The following is a 16,919-nucleotide window of genomic DNA, read 5'->3' on the forward strand; positions in this document are numbered from 1 at the left end:
ATAAATTGGCTCAAGATTCTCACAAGCTAACCAACGAGATTCTGGAAGCAAGCCTTACTTGATTTGTTTGGTTCCCGTGCTTGAGTGCTTCACCACATACCTTTACCCTTTCGTTTCTCCTTATCTTTAATTCTTTTTGCTTTGACACATGTATTAGTGTCATTTGGAAGCTCCCCATTTCTTGTATTGTTTCAATTTTAGATCTCTTGTTATTTTTTTAAACTCTAATAAATAATATATATCTTTGGGGAAAAAAAAGTAATTTTAGTAAACACTTCAATTATGAAATTATTTGAGTAGTATTAAGTTATTAAAAAAACTTTTTTAAAAAATTATTTTTTTTTATCTTTTAGTATATTTGAAAAACTTTTAATAATAAAAATAAAAAGGTTCAAAGATAAAAAATATTTTTTTTAGAAGTTATAATTCAGGGTAAAAAACGCATATAAGTCAAGGACAGATTTTAATTACGCAATTCAGCCAAACCAGATTCTCATTCATCAATCAACCAAAACACACTATTACGAAGCAACAAAATTCGAATTAGATTTGTTCATAATTCGAATCGACTTAGCTCGAATTATGACCAACCATTGCGCACAAGTAGTTCGAATCAAGTTGCCACGAATTACACGACCATAGTTCGAATTTAGTCAATTCGAATTACATGCATTTCGTGACATGGGGGAAGTTCGAATAGTATCAATTCGAATTACTCTTTTTTTGCATGTGTGCCACTGACGGAGGAGAGAGAGACTTAAAAGTGTTAAAGATGAAAGACTGAGAAACCAGCGCTCTGTCTCTCACCCAATGTTCTGTGTTCTATCATAAAAACAATTAAGAGTTAACTAACGAGAAAGGCAATATTGAGTTGCATAATTAAAATCTGTCCTTGGCTTATATGCAATTTTTTACCCTATAATTCATGCGCAGAAAGAAAACTAACGAGAAAGGCAATATTGAGTTTTTCTTTGCACACTTTAAGCACGTAGAAAATTAATCAGTAAACTGACAGAAATCTGAATTAAAAATCTACGGCTTATACATTCAAAAATTAAGAAAAGAATACTGAAGAGAATACGTACAAAGTCAACATTTCAAAGTGCAGTTCACATCACAAATCTCATTCGGAAATGTGATATTCTGTTTAGAAAACATACCAATTAATTACATTGTTTCTACTTTCTACCAACCACAACACAAAAAAAAAAGACAATTAATTATGTAAACGCTTTATAATCATCTAAAAAGTCAAAAGCTTTAGACATGAAAAATATCTAAACTTCAAAACCCCACTACAAGACCAGACTATAAGAAGCAAGACAATGATTAATGATTCCCTGCATTGATACATTCAAATTTCAATATCCATAGACTAAAGTGATATTTTATTGCAACTTGATGCATAATGCATATTACACATTCCTTATTCATTTATCACAATGCAGCGAAAACTAACACGAATATCTCGTTGCAAAGCAAGGAGAATAGGTACATCCAGCCTTCCTCTTATTCTTCTTGTCCTTATCCTTAATGTCGCTAGGGAGGGACAAGAGACTCTCTGTATACACCGCATCTGCTCTACGGATGGGACAATAAAGATTTTTAAAATGCTTAAACAGGTCTCCTCTGACGTTATATATTAAGTACCCTTTTTGATCGGAGAAAGGATGACCTTTTCCAATAATATCACCGTTACTGGATAAGCACAATGGCTGAAAGGTTTTGCAAGGAATCTGAAAGAGAGTCCAAGATGAGTGCACTTTATATTCTTTCATCACCCATATCTCAGTTGTATGGCTACTATAATTGTGACAATACAAAGATAGGCAGTCTCCTAGTAGGGCGAGACATGGAAAGAGGCATTTACTGATTAGCAGTTGTCCCGGTGCAGATATCCTTGAGAAAGTCCTTTCCTTAAGATCAAAGATAAGAATAGCATCCCTGTAATCTTTAAGACAGGAAGGCACCCAATGAATAGCGCCATTCAAGAACAACCCACAAGAATTGCGGTCAAACCAATCCAATGGTCTGGGGAGTACAGCATCAAGATTAATCCATGAATTGGTTCTCAAGGACAAGCATTCCAAGTGATCTTCTTGCCTTTCATAATCCCTATAAGCTACAACAAGTAAGTAATCATCCTGTGATGCATCATAACCAAATCCATGCAGATTCCTACTGTAGGGAAGCCTAAAGCCTTGGTATTTAAGACTACGAACAATATGAGAATAGAATATTCTTTTGCTGAATCCAGTCAGTGGGTTCCATACCACAAGAAAACGTGGGTTTCCACGCAAGAGAATAAATCCTCTGCAGGATCCCAATACCTCAAAATCATAATCTGGTTTCTTCTCGAAAGGGGGAGACACTTCTTTTTGTGATGCATCGTTTTCGTCTAAGTAAATCAAGTAAGCCATAGCGCCTTTTTTCATGAAGACGTTGGTGGCAGCGGAAGAGTGGCAAAAATGCAATTCCGCAAAGTCAGGATCAGAAATTAGAGAGCACCACAGCTTGGAAACGCACTTGAGGCGAGCGACATATCTGATAGGCACCCGCAATAGGATTATGTGAATCAGGTCACGAGGGAGAATGTCGTGAATGCTTTTGCTCTTTCATTCATCTTCTTCTCCATGGTAGATTCCTTTTTTGCTTTGTTCACTGTGTGCTTCAGCTTCTTATCTAAGCTTGGATTGATGAGCTTTTTGCAATTCAAATACCAATTCACTGTCAACTCCGGTCCCTGGGACTTGTAATTGCCTTGAAATCCTAAAAATAAGGGAAGGGGAAGCGTTAGTTTTGGATTGGATATTGGAAAACAGTTCAACTAGGTATCCTTTAAAAATCGTACAACATTCAGCCTTTTATTATAATAATTAAAGAAAATTAAAACAAACACAACTAAAAAGTATGAATAGATTTATTGTCTTTTTAAAATTAAATACACATTCAAAATACAATCTAAAAAAAACTGAAATTTAAAATTTAAATTTTAAATTTTTGTTTCGGATTTAATATATTTAATTATTAATATATTATAATTTAAATATATATCTAAAAATCAAATTATTCAAAATTCAAAATTTTAATTTTAAAAATATAAAATAAACCTTAAACTATCAAATTATTAATTAAACTCATACAAAACACTCAAAGAAGCAGAGAAGTCACGTTTGCGCCATGTCGAAAATTCATAAGCGCACATGGAAAACTCAGAGGTGCACATCGAGAAGTCATCCTCCGCTATCGTTTATCCTCAAAACTCAGAGGTGCACATCGAGAAGTCATCATCCGCTGTCGTTCATCCTCTTCTGCGCTCATCCTCAACGCTGCCTTCCTCCTTTTCGGCGCTCATTTACAACGCTGTCTTTTTAATGTTTAAATTTAAATTTTAGATTTATGATTTTGGATGTGTTTTAAAAATATTTTCTGTATAACATCATAATTTTAGATGTGTTACAGTTATTTTTTAATGTTTAAATTTAGATTTTAGATTTATGATTTTATATTTTCTGTGTAACTTCATAATTTTAGATGTGTTACAATTAGTTTTTAATGTTTAAATTTAAATTTTAGATTTATGATTTTGGATGTGTTTTAAAAATATTTTTTGTATAACTTAATATTTTAGATGTGTTACAATTGAAAAAGAAACTACAATTGAAAATATTTTAGTTTATGTATATAATTATATTCGACCATTCATAATTGTATTATTAACATTTATATTGTATTATTAAAGTTGACTGATTTTAGATGTGTTTTAAAAATATTTTGTATAAAATATCATACTATCAGATGTATTATAATTAAAAAATAACAACACAATTTTAAATTAATTGTTGATTATATACTTTATTTGCAACAACTTTATTAATAAAATTAAATAAGATCAACCTTGTTCCAATTAAATCAGCAGAGTGTTTTTATGTTTAAATTAAAATATAATTAAAAATGTTGAACATGATATTTCTTAACAAATTACATAAACACATGTGTGGAAAATAATGATACCTTTCACCAATGCAAAATGAGAGAGTGCTTCAGCTGGAAGGTGGTGATGGTCTTCACCAATAAAGACGAGATGGAGAATTCAGCTGACAGCGTCCTTTTTGGTTTGGGATTCACGTGTGAATATCCCGTAGAATAAGGAATTTTAAAAACTGTATCTGTTACGTGAAGTTACGAAAGTAAAGCAAAATCACCGTAACTACCAATGAAGTGGGTGTGTTTTAAAATTTAAATTTAAATTAAAATCTAATTATAGATATGTATCTACAAAATAGGAACATGTTACACTAAAAAAATAATTAAATATTATTTAAATCTGATTAAAGACTGATTAAAGGCTGATTAATATTGTACAACTAGCATTTCCCTTTCTGTTATGATACTTAGATAGAGACCTAGAAAAAATAAGGAAAAATAATAAGAGACACAAGACTAGTATTAGTATCCATAACATAGTTTACAATAAAAAATTTGTAACAATTCTAAAAATTGTAAAAGCCTATACTCAAGACAGTTAAATTTTTATACTGTATGTGTAGATATTTAAATCCTAAATATACAATACTAACTGTGTATTTGAGCCTCATTGCAGTCTTAACAATTAACGCATCAAAAAATCAAATTAGAAAACTGAATTGAAAATCTACAGCATAAAAAAATTTATTACATTTAAAAATCAATATTGTAGAGAATATAGTAAAATAGACAATTTCATCGAAGTATTCTATCATCATCAAGCAATAAGCATAAGCAAGGTTAAACGGGTGTGTTGATTTAGTTTCTGAAAATAGGAAAATTTTAAGAGAATTCAATGTATCTGTAACTTCTAATTCAGGTAAGCATATCTGCCTCTACATCAATTCTTTAGTTAATTACCAAAAATTTTTTACTAACAATTTTATCAGTTACATATTAATTACTTATATGTCATTAGGATGAATTTTCTGAGTCTTATTTTATTGTAATGTACCTAATAATATTACAAAAGATACACATCAATTAAAAATTATTTACGTGTTGCCAAAGCTAACATCTTAACTGAAAGTATACAATGAATAAGAAAAAGTATATTATGTGAATAAGCGAGATGTCTGATCGGCACCCGCAGTAGGATTATGTGAATAAACTCAAGAGGGACGATGTCGTGAATGCTCTTACTCTTGTCATTCCGATTCTTCTTCTCCATGCTCATGCTCGATTGTTCTTTTGCTCTGTTCACGGTGTGCTTCAGCTTCTTTTTCTTATTTATGTTTGGATTGCCGAGCTTTTCACAATTCATATAACAATTCACTCAACCCAGAGACTTAAAATTGCTTTGGAAACATAAAGGGAAGGAAATGGTCAGTTTTAGTAAACATAATTTGCTTTTTAATATAGTAAAATATTTACATTTTATTACAATCACCATTATAGTAGTGATTAAGATAAAGTGAACTTTTTAATTAGTTTTTTATTTTATTTAATTCTATTTTGAGTTTGCGTTAAGCTTATTTTGAAATTTTGCTAATTATTCTAGATTGATTTATCTATCTTAGAAGGTAGTTTCTTTTACATTAAATTTAAGTGTAGCATTTTGATGTAAGGATATAAAATAAAAATCCTTAGTAACAGAGATGATAACAATATGATGAAGAACAATTTTTAGGATTCAGAGAGAGAGAGAGAAGAAGCAGAAGATAATGAACAAAATAGATAGCAAACTCATAAAAAACAATTTTGTGATTTCAAAAGAAGCTGACATGCCAAGAAGTGTACATTAAGCACTCAAGGAGCGTCACCTCCTTGGAAGCTTTATTTGTGTACACTACTGAAATTTGTTGCTACTTGCTACAGGGAGAGTGGGGGTCAATATTTAATAATAATGTTTGATGTATTTGATATAAGAAAAAAATGCTTATACATTTTATCCAACCACCTCACCTAATGCTTATTCATGACATCAAGTAATATGCATCGTGATAGCTTTCCAGCATGAATGATTCCTTTAGCATTTTGTCATCACCAAATCAAAAGCATAAGCAAGGTTAAACGGATATGCATGACATGACTATCTCCATGTATACAAACGGGTAGGAACAGAGTGGATATCCGCGAATTTGGATAGTGTTGCGATGTCTGGTCAATGGTCATACGTAAAATTATAAAATTTACACTACTATAACAACTATATCAACATACTACAAGGTTTCATTCCCGATACAACAATTAATGTGAAAATAGAAAATTTAAAGTGTTTCAATTAACCTACCATGATAGAAAGCCCTACTATTACAAGCACATGCTCTATGAACAATTAAGAATTCAAGTGGCAAACATAAAGATCCTAACTGTAATCCCAACAAACAAAATACTGAAATATTTACCACTAAGACCAAACTTAATTGACAAATTAACAATTTGTTTATAAGTTAAATCTCATATTGGCGAGTGATATTCTGTGTAAATATGATAATGCAATTAAGAAAATATTGAATAAAGATAAAGCATATAATATAACAGATTAGATTCAACAAGAAGCTATATTTACACTTTCAAAAGTTTCAGTTTTTTACATTCATAGTTGGAAGGAAAATCATACTTTAAAACAAAGGCAAAAAAAAATTTCTAGAAACTTCTTCCAGCTCAACTTGCCAATCCTACCCTTTATTTACAATAGAATTAAGTGTCTCAGTTGTTCAGTCAAGCTCTCGAAATTCTCTTTCCTTGTTTGACATCTTTCTGATTCTGATGGTGTACAGAAAAGATCACCATTGCATTACACATGAAAAAAGAAATAACTTAAAAGTTAAAACCCCTCACCACAAGACTAGGCTTGAGGAAGCAAGACAGTGATAATGATTTTCCTAAACATCGATAAAATTCAAATTTCACCATCCATAGACAAAAATCAAATTTGATTGGAACTTAATGCAAAATGCATATTACTCATTACATTTTCATTAATCACAATTCAATGAAAACTAACGGGAATAGCTTGATGCAAAGCATAGGAGAATAGTTTACATACCGTTCTTTAGTTATCCTTATCCTTAATGTTACTAGGGAGTCGCAAGAGACTCTCTGTATACACAGTTTCGGTTGCATCAAATGAATAGCAAAGATTTTTAAAATTCATGAGCAGGTCCCCGCTTGCGTTATACATGAAGTATCCTGTTACTTGATAAAATCTTCCAATAATATACCTATTACTAGATAAGCACAGAGGCTGGAAGCCTCCCAAGGAAGGAATCTGATAGAGCGTCCAAGAACATTGCACTTTATATTCTTTCATCACCCATATGTGAGTTTTATAGCTATCATTATTGTGATAATACAAGGCTAGGCAGCCTCCCAGTAGGGCGAGACTTGCATAGAAGTATGCACTCGTTGGTAGTTGTTCCGGGGCAGATATCATTGAGAAAGTCCTTTCCTTGAGATCAAAGATAAGAATAGCATCCTTGTAATCTTTAAGATGGGAAGACACCCAATGAATAGCGCCATTCAAGAACAACCCACGAGAACGACCGTCATAAATACCCAAGGGATTAGGAAGTGCAGCATCAAGATTAATCCATGAATTGGTTTTCAAGGACAAACATTCCAAGTGATCTTCTTGACTTTCAGAATCCCCCCAAGCTGCAACAACTAAGTAATCATCCTGTGATGCATCATAACCAAATCCATGCAGATGCGTACTGTCGGTAAGCCTGAAGTCAAGGTACTTACGACAAGGAACAATATGAGAATAGGATATTTTTTTGCTGAATCCAGTCAGTGGATTCCATACCACAAGAAAATGTGGGTGTCGATCCAAGAGAATAAAGCCTCTGCAGGATCCCAAGACCTCAAAATCATAAGGTGGTTTCTTTTGGCAAGGGGGACATACCTCTTTTTGTGATGCATCATTGTCGTCTAAGTAAACCAAGTAAGCCATAGTGGGGTTTTCTATGAAGAAGCATGCGTTGGTGGCAGCGGGAGAGTGGTGAAAATGCAATTCCGCAAAGTAAGGATCAGAAATTAGGGAGCACCAGAGCTTGGAAACACACCTTAGGCGAGCGAGATGTCTGGTTGGCACCCGCAGTAGGATTCCGTGAATAAGCTCAAGAGGGAGGATGTCGTGAATGCTCTTGCTCTTGTCATTCTGATCCTTCTTCTCCATGCTCGATTGCTCTGTTTTGAAGGATGACTAGAAGAAAGTAATGGTAAATATTTCTTGTGTTTAAATTTTATTCGAGTAGATCAAATTTAAATACCTACTGGTAAAAACAAATTTTTTTTAATGGTACAAAAATATAATACGTATTCATGACCAATTTTTGTTTGTCAACTTTTTTATTAATAGATATCTGATCTAAATTAAAAAAAATTTTTTACAACCTTTTATATATCTTAAACTTTTTTCTCAAGATATATATGTAAAGATAAAAGATTAAAATTTTTGGATTGGTTACTCTTTTATATATATATATATATATAATGAAATTTATTATTAATTTTAAATTTAAACTTTAATTTAGATTTTATCTTATTTCAAATTTAAAATCTTATAAATCATATCATATCATAATTGAATTTATAATAAAATCAGTTAAAATCTCGTCTAAATTTAAAATTTAAATTTAGAAATAGAATAATTAATTATTTTTAATTCTCATTTATTATTCTCAATTATATTATTATTATTATTATTATTATTATTATTATTATTATTATTATTATTATTATTATAATAGTAAATAATATAATAATATTTTATTTAAATTAATATAATTATTTATTTGATCAAATCAAAATAATAATTAAATAATTTTATAGTAAAAGTTAAAACACTTATTAGTGTGTGACTCCATAGATTCAGTAACAACACTCCTTAATGATCGGATAGTATGAAGTAATATATTTTTACTAAGAACCTAAGAAGAATAAAATATAATTTTTTCCATCTTTCATGTTCTTGATTAACCCTTAGAGTATGATTTAATTGTCAAACTCTAACTTGTTACCATTATTATAATGAACTGTAAATGATCTAAAAAACTCATTTCTTCATTCGGTCAATTTCCTTAGCTAAGATTTTATTCATCTCAGTTATAGAGCTCAAACTCTTTACCGAAAGTTGACGAATTCTTTATTGACTAATTATTAATTTTATAAGTATTTAAATAATATACAATATCCATTCAACTAGCACCCTAGAGTCTAGGGTATTAGCCTATTAGATGTTGGAATCAAAATATATTAAATACATTGTTAATTACTATAACGATCATAAGTCAAAAGAAGTTTTATTACTATATTCATTTTAAAAATATCTTATTGACATATATGCCGTAATTATAACTATTAAAAATTTTTAATAAATAAAATATATTAATTTTCATCCAATAAAAATTGTTATATATATATATTTTTTGTTTTTTTTTTAAATTAAATTATTAAAAAAATTATTATTATGATTACTATCTTAATAATAAATCTCTAAATTTAATAAAAAATATTATTAATATTAATTTTTTAATATACAATAATAATAACAAATTATAAATTAAATTGTAAATTTGTGCTCATACTACTTTTTTTTCCAACACTTTTGGTTTGTTCAGCGTTTGCTTCAGCTTCTTCTTCGTAATTTCTTATTGGCTGTTGAAAACATAAAATGGAAAGGGAAGGGTCAATTTTGGATAGGCTATTAAAAAAACTTACTTTTTTTTTAAATAATAAAAAAGTTTAATTTATTTTAAAAAATTAATAAAAATATAAAAAATTATTAAAATTTATTATTTTTTACTATTAGTTAACCATCAATATTTAAAAATATGAATTAAAATATATTGTTAGATTATTAAAATAAAAAATTGAGTTATTGACTAAAAATAATAGCCAAAAATAATAAATTTTGATGACCTTTTAATACTTTTTTAAAGTTAAATATAATATTTTTAGATTTATTAAATGAAAAAATATATTATTTTTCTATTTAAATTGTATAAAATGGTAAATTTTTTTTAAGTGTATAAAATAATTCTCGAACATGCATTTTCCCAACGGTGAGTCAGATGTATATGCAAGGTGAGATACTGAGATGTATATGGATAAGGTAAAAAGTTTTCATACATTGAAATGACGTTTTTCTGTAACATTTCTAAATTCACTATCTCATATAGAAAAAATTTAAAATGTACCAAAAATATTAGTATTCCAATTGTTTTAACGGTTAATTTCAATTAATATATATTATATATATTTTTTATAATTCAGATCAACTATTAAAACAATTAAAATACTGGTATTTCTTGTACATTTAAAACTTTTTCTCATATATAGCTCTTAAACCCACAAATAAAATGCCTGACTCTTAGTTTCAGAATATGCAACTATTTTTCATGCTATTGATTGATTTGAATTCTATATCTTAAGCTAGCCAACAAGATAATTGAGTAAAATAATCAATATAAAATTCTACTACCAAAAAAATCATATATACCAAGATATATAAGGGAAAGATATCTCCGCCACTAGAGTTGGTAATTCATACCCTAGGCGCGGATATCTAACTCGGTCCAATCCGTTTGAGTAGAATAGGCTACTCGATCCGCTGCGGGTAGGATACGGTCCGAATATGCCTATGGATAGGGTAGGGTACGGGTTTAAGATATACCCTACCCTACCCTACTCTATCCGCACCTCATATATAATACATATTTTATTAAAAATTAGATATACAGTGAAGGAAGTGAGAGTTAAACCCACAACCATTCTTATGTAATGACCTACCATAAGTGAACAACCACTAAACTAATTAGTTAATTTAGTAATTTAGAGCATTAGTTTTTTATTTTTTATGTTATTATGTATAAAATTTGAAATGATTGAATTTTATATTTACTTTACAAAAATTTGATATTTCTGCGGGTAATATAAAATAGGGTAGAGTTTAGAACTTTAGGGTATGAGTAAGGTTAGGATTGAGAGATTCTCAACCCGTGAGTAGAGTAAAGTAGAGTTTTAATAAAATTTTCAACCCGCGGATAAGGTTAGGGTAAAATCCAAACCCTACCCAATCCTACCATTGCTAGTCCTATCCGCCACACACTCAAGGAGAAGAAAATAAAAAGTTTAGTTTTTCTAAGAATTTTAACTTAAAAAACTTCAACTAAAGATCTCAATAAAAATTAATTTAGTAAAACTTTAGACATGAAAAAGATCTAAACTTCGAAACCCCACCAGAAGACTAGACTATAGGAAGTAAGACAATTATTAATGATTTTCTAAACATTGATAAATTCAAATTTCAATATCCATAGACTAAAGTAACATTTGATTACAACTTGATGCATAATGCATACTACACATTACTTATTCATTTATCACAATGCAACGAAAACTAACAGGAATAGCTTGTTGCAAAGCAAGGAGAATAGTTAGAGTTTTCTTCCTCTTATTCTTCTTGTCCTTGTCTTAATGTCGCTAGGGAGTGGCAAGAGACTCTCAGTATACACAACATCCACTCCACGGATGGGACGACAAAGATTTTTAAAATGCTTAAGAAGGTCTCCTCTGACATTATATATAACGTATCCTACTTTATCATTAGAAATATAACCTCTTCCAATAATATCACCATTATTGGATAAGCATAATGGCTGAAAGTCTTTACAAGGGATCTGATAGAGAGTCCAAGATGAATGCACTTTATATTCTTTCATCACCCATATGTGAGTGTTACAGCTATCATAATTGCGATAATACAAAGCTAGGCAGCCTCCTAGTAGGGCGAGACTTGAATAGGAGTATGCACTCACTACAGGTTGTTCCGGCCCAGATATCCTTGAGAAAGTCTTCTCCTTTAGATCAAAGATAAGAATAGCATCCCTGTAAGCTTTAAAACGCAAAGGCACCCAATGAATAGCACCATTCAAGAACAACCCATAAGAATAGCTGTCAAGATCACCCAAGGGTTCGGAGACTGCAGCATCAAGATTAATCCATGAATTGGTTCTCAAAGACAAGCAATCCAAATGATATCGTCTTTCCCAATCGCTCCAAGCTACAACAAATAAGTAATCATCCTGTGATGCATCGTAACCAAATCCATGTAGAAGCGCACTGTAGGGAAGCCTAAAGCTATGGTATTTACAACGACGAACAATATGAAAATAAGATATTCTTTTGCCGAATCCAGTGAGTGGGTTCCATACCACAAGAAAATGTGGGTGACGATGTAAGAGAATAAAGCCTCTGCAGGATCCCAAAACCGCAAAATGAGAAGGCGGTTTCTTCTTGAAAGGGGGAGACATCTCTTTTTGTGATGCATCATTGTCGTCTAAGTAAACGAAGTAAGCTATAGTGTCGTTTTTTATGAAGACGCATGCGTTGGTGGCAATGGGAGAATGGTAAAAATGCAATTCCGCAAAGTCAGGATCGGAAATTAGAAAGTACCACAGCTTGGAAACGCACCTGAGGCGAGCGAGATGTCTGATCGGTACTCGCAGTAGAATTCTATGAATCAGCTCAAGAGGGAGGATCTCGAGAATGCTCTTGCTCTTCTGATTCATCGTCTTCTCCATGGTAGATTCCTCCTCTTTTGCTTTGTTCACCGTGTGCTTCAGCTTCTTCTTCTTATCCATATTTGGATTGCTGAGTTTTTCGCAATTCATATAACAATTCACTCAACACCGAGACTTCAAATTGCTTTGGAAACATAAGGAAAGGGAAGGGTCAATTTAAGATTGGAAATTGAAAAAACAATTACTTCTTTTTTAAATTAATTAAAAAGTTTAATTTATTTTTAAAATTTAAATATAATACTTTTAGATTTATTATATACAAAATTTATTTTTTTTATTTAAATTATGTAAAATGATAAAGTTTTTTTTTAAATGTATAAAAGAATTAAGTCTCAAAATAATTCTTCAAAATGAAAACTAACAAGTTAAGTCTTCATTTACTATGATTTTTTTCAGAGGTCTAAAACAAAGAAGGCAAAGAAGAGTAAAGAAACACAAGAAGAGTAAAAGCATCCTATATTGCTGAGCAACTAAATTCATCCAAGTTATGATTACTATTAAGAGATTATTTTTTAAAAGTTATAGTATTTATGTTTGGTAAATTAAATTAAAAATAGTTTTTAATAAACAAAAAAAAACAACAATTGTATTTAATAAAATAGTTTTTAAAATTTAAAATAATATAATAGACATAAATATAAGTATTAAATTTAAAAATTAGTTAACATATGAATTTATATTAGACTTTTAAATTTTGAAAAGCAGAATCCAATTTTAAAAAGCTCTATCTTAGGTGATTTCAAAATATCTCCATTTTAGCTTTTTTGATTTACCAAATATAAAATGAGAAGCTTGAACTTTTAAAAAATACAAGTACCTCTCAAAAAATTTTACCAAACCAAGTCTAAGTATATTCTGAAATCTTACTAATTATTCTATTTTAATTTGTCTGGTAGCTTTTTTTACATATTAGTTTTTTTTTTTTATTAAAGATAGGAAAATTTAAATTCGTAACGTTTTAAGTGAATATGAAAAGATTATACCATTTGAGTTATAACTCATTGACTTTTACCTATTAGTTTAAGTATAACATGTTAATGTAAAAATATAAAATAAAAATCTTTAGTAACTGACTAGATAACAATCTGATCAAGAACAATTTTTAGGTTAGGGTTCAAAGAGAAAGAAGAAACAAAAGGTGAACAAAATAGATAGCAAGCACATCAAAAATAATTTTGTGGTTTCAATTTTTCTATTTAATTCACTAATTTTAGATAATAATTAAATTTATTATAATGCTAGATTGCTAGCTAATCTTCTCTATTTTAAATTAATTAATAATAAATACCGTTTATCAATAATAAATTATAAATTATAAATATTATTGTTTTTATTTCCTAATTCAATTATTTGCAATTCTTATTCTCACTTATTTTTATCCAAATTATTTTTCATAATAGATTTAGGGTCTATTTGAAAAGTTTTAAAAATAGTTTTTTTAAGCTTTTAACTTTTAAAAAGTAGTAGTATTAATGTCTGGTATAATTTTCAAAACCAAATTGCAGCTTTCTAAGAAGCTATTTAGGAACGTATAAAAAATTTAAAAAAATGACTTCTCTCATAATACTACTATTTTTTATCACATTTCTATAAAATAAACACTTTTAAAATTAAAAACCCAAATACAAAATAACTTATTTATAAGTAACTTTTTTTGTGACTATTTATAAGCTACTTTTAATATAGTCATAGTGAGGAGCATAGAAAACTGCCTTGTATTGTTCTTTCTTGTATTGAGGCAATCTGATGGGGATAAGCTGAAAAGCAAGTATGTTTGCCCAGTTCTTATTGGCAATCTCATCCTTCTGGTCATCATTCGAGAAAAGAAGGCGTTCGAGCCATGAGGGACCACAGTTTCGACGCAAGAAAGGAAGTGAAGTTGAGGTCTTCATTGTTGAAATTTTTACAGGAATGAAAGAGAGAAAAAACAGCCCAGATATGATCTTCAGTCGATTGGACGTCTGGAAAATTTGGTTAAAAGGAGGTCAGTCGAAACCCTTCGACGTGTTGCTTGCCAGATGAACTGTCCCTATCTTTATGCATGAACTTCTCAAAAACAACATTCAACCAAAGTTGGAGAAGCCAGAGGGGACCACCAACATTAATTCGAGAGTTATTTCGAAGACAATTGACCAGATAGCAATTTCTTCGAACAAGTGACCCTAGAGTAGCTTGGCCAGATTGAACTTGTATCTCTCATGTAAAAGGGCAGTCAGGGGAGGAAGAATTTCTGCATTTGGACACTTCAAGAGCAGAAGATAATGGCATTCAGCCAATAAAACAGAAACGCAACATGCTCATCATCAGTCACAGGTTTATTCTCATGACCCATGTTTTGAGCGATAAAATCGCTGTAGCAAGTCTTGTGGATTATCCTATATTCTCGATTCGGCTGTGCATAAGAAGTTAATTCGGGAAAGTTTACTGGGAGGCTAGTAATAGCAGATTAACAGCCACATCAAGGAGTGAGAGGCCAATCATTCCACAGTGGAGTTAAAAATTGTTGGTGGTCTTGTTCCAGAAGTTGACCACAGCCCCAATCATCCAGGGGTGAATTGAGGGTGTGAAATGGGAGAGTTGTAAGAGGTCTTGGATGCTTAGGGCCTCCAGGCAGCATCCTTCTCCGACTCAAGACACCTATGCCAGGTCCTAAAGTCGACCCCTCGAAGAGTAATTTTAGGGTTATTCCTAAAATGTTTTTGGGGATTGATGAAGGGAGATATGAGGAGATTTTGGTTAATCAACAATTCCTCCCCTTATGCATTGGGAAAGAATTGGAGACGTTTGTTTGCTTTCTCCAGAGATAAAATATGGCCAACAAAATAGTGAGTTTCTTGGCCGATGTTAAAGGGGATAAGAATCCTTGGGTCTTCGATTTGAGATTGAGGGTCTTCAATAATCTCATCGTTGATTCGGTTGAGTATTTGCAAGGTAGAGGGAGCTGATTGATGAGCCATAGGGTCTTTGCCCTTGTCTTGAGCAGTAATGCGAGTTGAAGGGGAAGCCATTGTTAAGCAAAGTGAGAAATGGGAATGAGAAATTGCAGTTGCAGAATAAAAAAAAGTCCAGAGGTGAAAAAGAAATTGGAGTTTCAGAAAGTAAGAATTCGGGAGGTGAAATGATGGTAAGAAAATTTAATTTAAGGAAGAAGGGTTGTTCTTTTAACTGTTGTTACAGAGGAGAATTCAAAAAGAGAGACAACTTCCTGAAGAAGGTGAAGTGGTGGAAGAGGGAGATTGTGAATCGTGTGAGACGTGTCAAACGGATGAAAAGTTAATGAGAAAAGTGAATGACATTTATGACTAATCAAGGTGATTTCCGTTAATGATTAAGTCAGGATTAAGTGTTTTGTCTTTCAAAAATGATTTTGAAAACAAAACACATTAATCCTAGGGGATAATTTGTTAGTAAAAAACAATTGAATTCGAAGAAAGAGATCACTTGAATTGTTAAGTGAGCTTACGGAGAGAAGTTGGTGTTGAAGGAGACGTGTTTGGGGACATTGAGTAAGAATTCGATTAACTTAGCAAATCGAGGAGTTATTCGACAAAGAATATCGAAGACTTTGAAATCGAAGGCTATTCTCTAACCGTCATATGATCAGGCAAAAGAGTGGGAACAATTATCCACATTTTCGCACACGTGGAAGTTTCATTTCAAATTGATCGGTTAAGAAAATGGCTATAAATACTAGAAGGCTCAAAGATACAAGGGTTGGAACTTTGTTTCAGAAATTACTCACGCACACTTATATCCCAGAGGCTTTCTGAGTCTGTTTCGAGTTAATTCTCTGTAAGGTTCCTTCTGTATGTCTTTATTTTTCATTTATCGTTTCTGCAAACTTTACTTTTCCTGTTCAATTTACCTTTAAAGCAATGTTTAATTTCTTTGCCCAATTTATATTTCAGTATCTTTAATTTCCATGTCAAATAAAGTCCTTTGACTCAGTCGAAGGCATTTTACTGCTTTGTTTAAATTCAATGCAAACCATTTCAATTTCAGTCAATTCTATTTTTCAAAATCTTTATTTTATGCCTTTTTAGTCTTTCCTTCTAAATCTCGTCTAATTCGAAGATCTTTGATACACTTTTAAAAAAATTGGTACCTATAAAAAAAGAGTAAATTTCACATTAAGACTATTAGAATCAAACCACCATCGATTTGATAAAAATCGACAAAAACACATTAATCACAAAGTAATAAAACCTAGTAGAAATAATGTGGTGCCAAGAATAGCAGAATAGTACTTGTCCTTTCAAAACGTGGTTAAGTAGTTTCAGTAAACACCTCTACTATATATCCTTAATTAAGTATATAAGAATTATCATAACTATAAGAATTAATAATCTATGGTTTCAAACC

The 16,919-nt window shown here is 30.9% G+C and overlaps 3 protein-coding genes across 3 annotated transcripts; all 3 read right to left on the reverse strand.

The window, feature by feature from the left end:
• Nucleotides 1-1,454: 1,454 nt before the first annotated feature.
• LOC107637415 (F-box/kelch-repeat protein At3g23880-like) lies at nucleotides 1,455-2,722 on the reverse strand. Its single transcript, XM_016340831.3, has one exon. The coding sequence runs from the start codon at nucleotides 2,433-2,435 to the stop codon at nucleotides 1,455-1,457; it is 981 nt and encodes a 326-aa protein (XP_016196317.1). The 5' UTR covers nucleotides 2,436-2,722.
• Nucleotides 2,723-6,634: 3,912 nt separating this feature from the next.
• Nucleotides 6,635-8,161, reverse strand: LOC110271641 (F-box/kelch-repeat protein At3g23880-like). Its single transcript, XM_021122663.2, has 2 exons — nucleotides 7,029-8,161; nucleotides 6,635-6,746 (listed from the first exon to the last, which is right to left on the reverse strand). Exons 1-2 carry the CDS (start codon nucleotides 8,147-8,149, stop codon nucleotides 6,659-6,661), a joined length of 1,209 nt encoding a protein of 402 aa, XP_020978322.2. The 5' UTR covers nucleotides 8,150-8,161; the 3' UTR covers nucleotides 6,635-6,658.
• A 3,213-nt stretch (nucleotides 8,162-11,374) lies between these two features.
• Nucleotides 11,375-12,647, reverse strand: LOC110271642 (F-box protein CPR1-like). The gene is given in 3 exon segments (XM_021122664.2): nucleotides 11,375-11,421; nucleotides 11,424-11,450; nucleotides 11,453-12,647. Coding segments are annotated over 3 exon segments (1,269 nt in total).
• Nucleotides 12,648-16,919: the final 4,272 nt, after the last annotated feature.

This window comes from Arachis ipaensis, chromosome B4, assembly GCF_059453495.1.
Source record: "Arachis ipaensis isolate K30076 ecotype BB chromosome B4, ASM5945349v1, whole genome shotgun sequence".
Taxonomy (NCBI): Eukaryota; Viridiplantae; Streptophyta; class Magnoliopsida; order Fabales; family Fabaceae; genus Arachis; species Arachis ipaensis.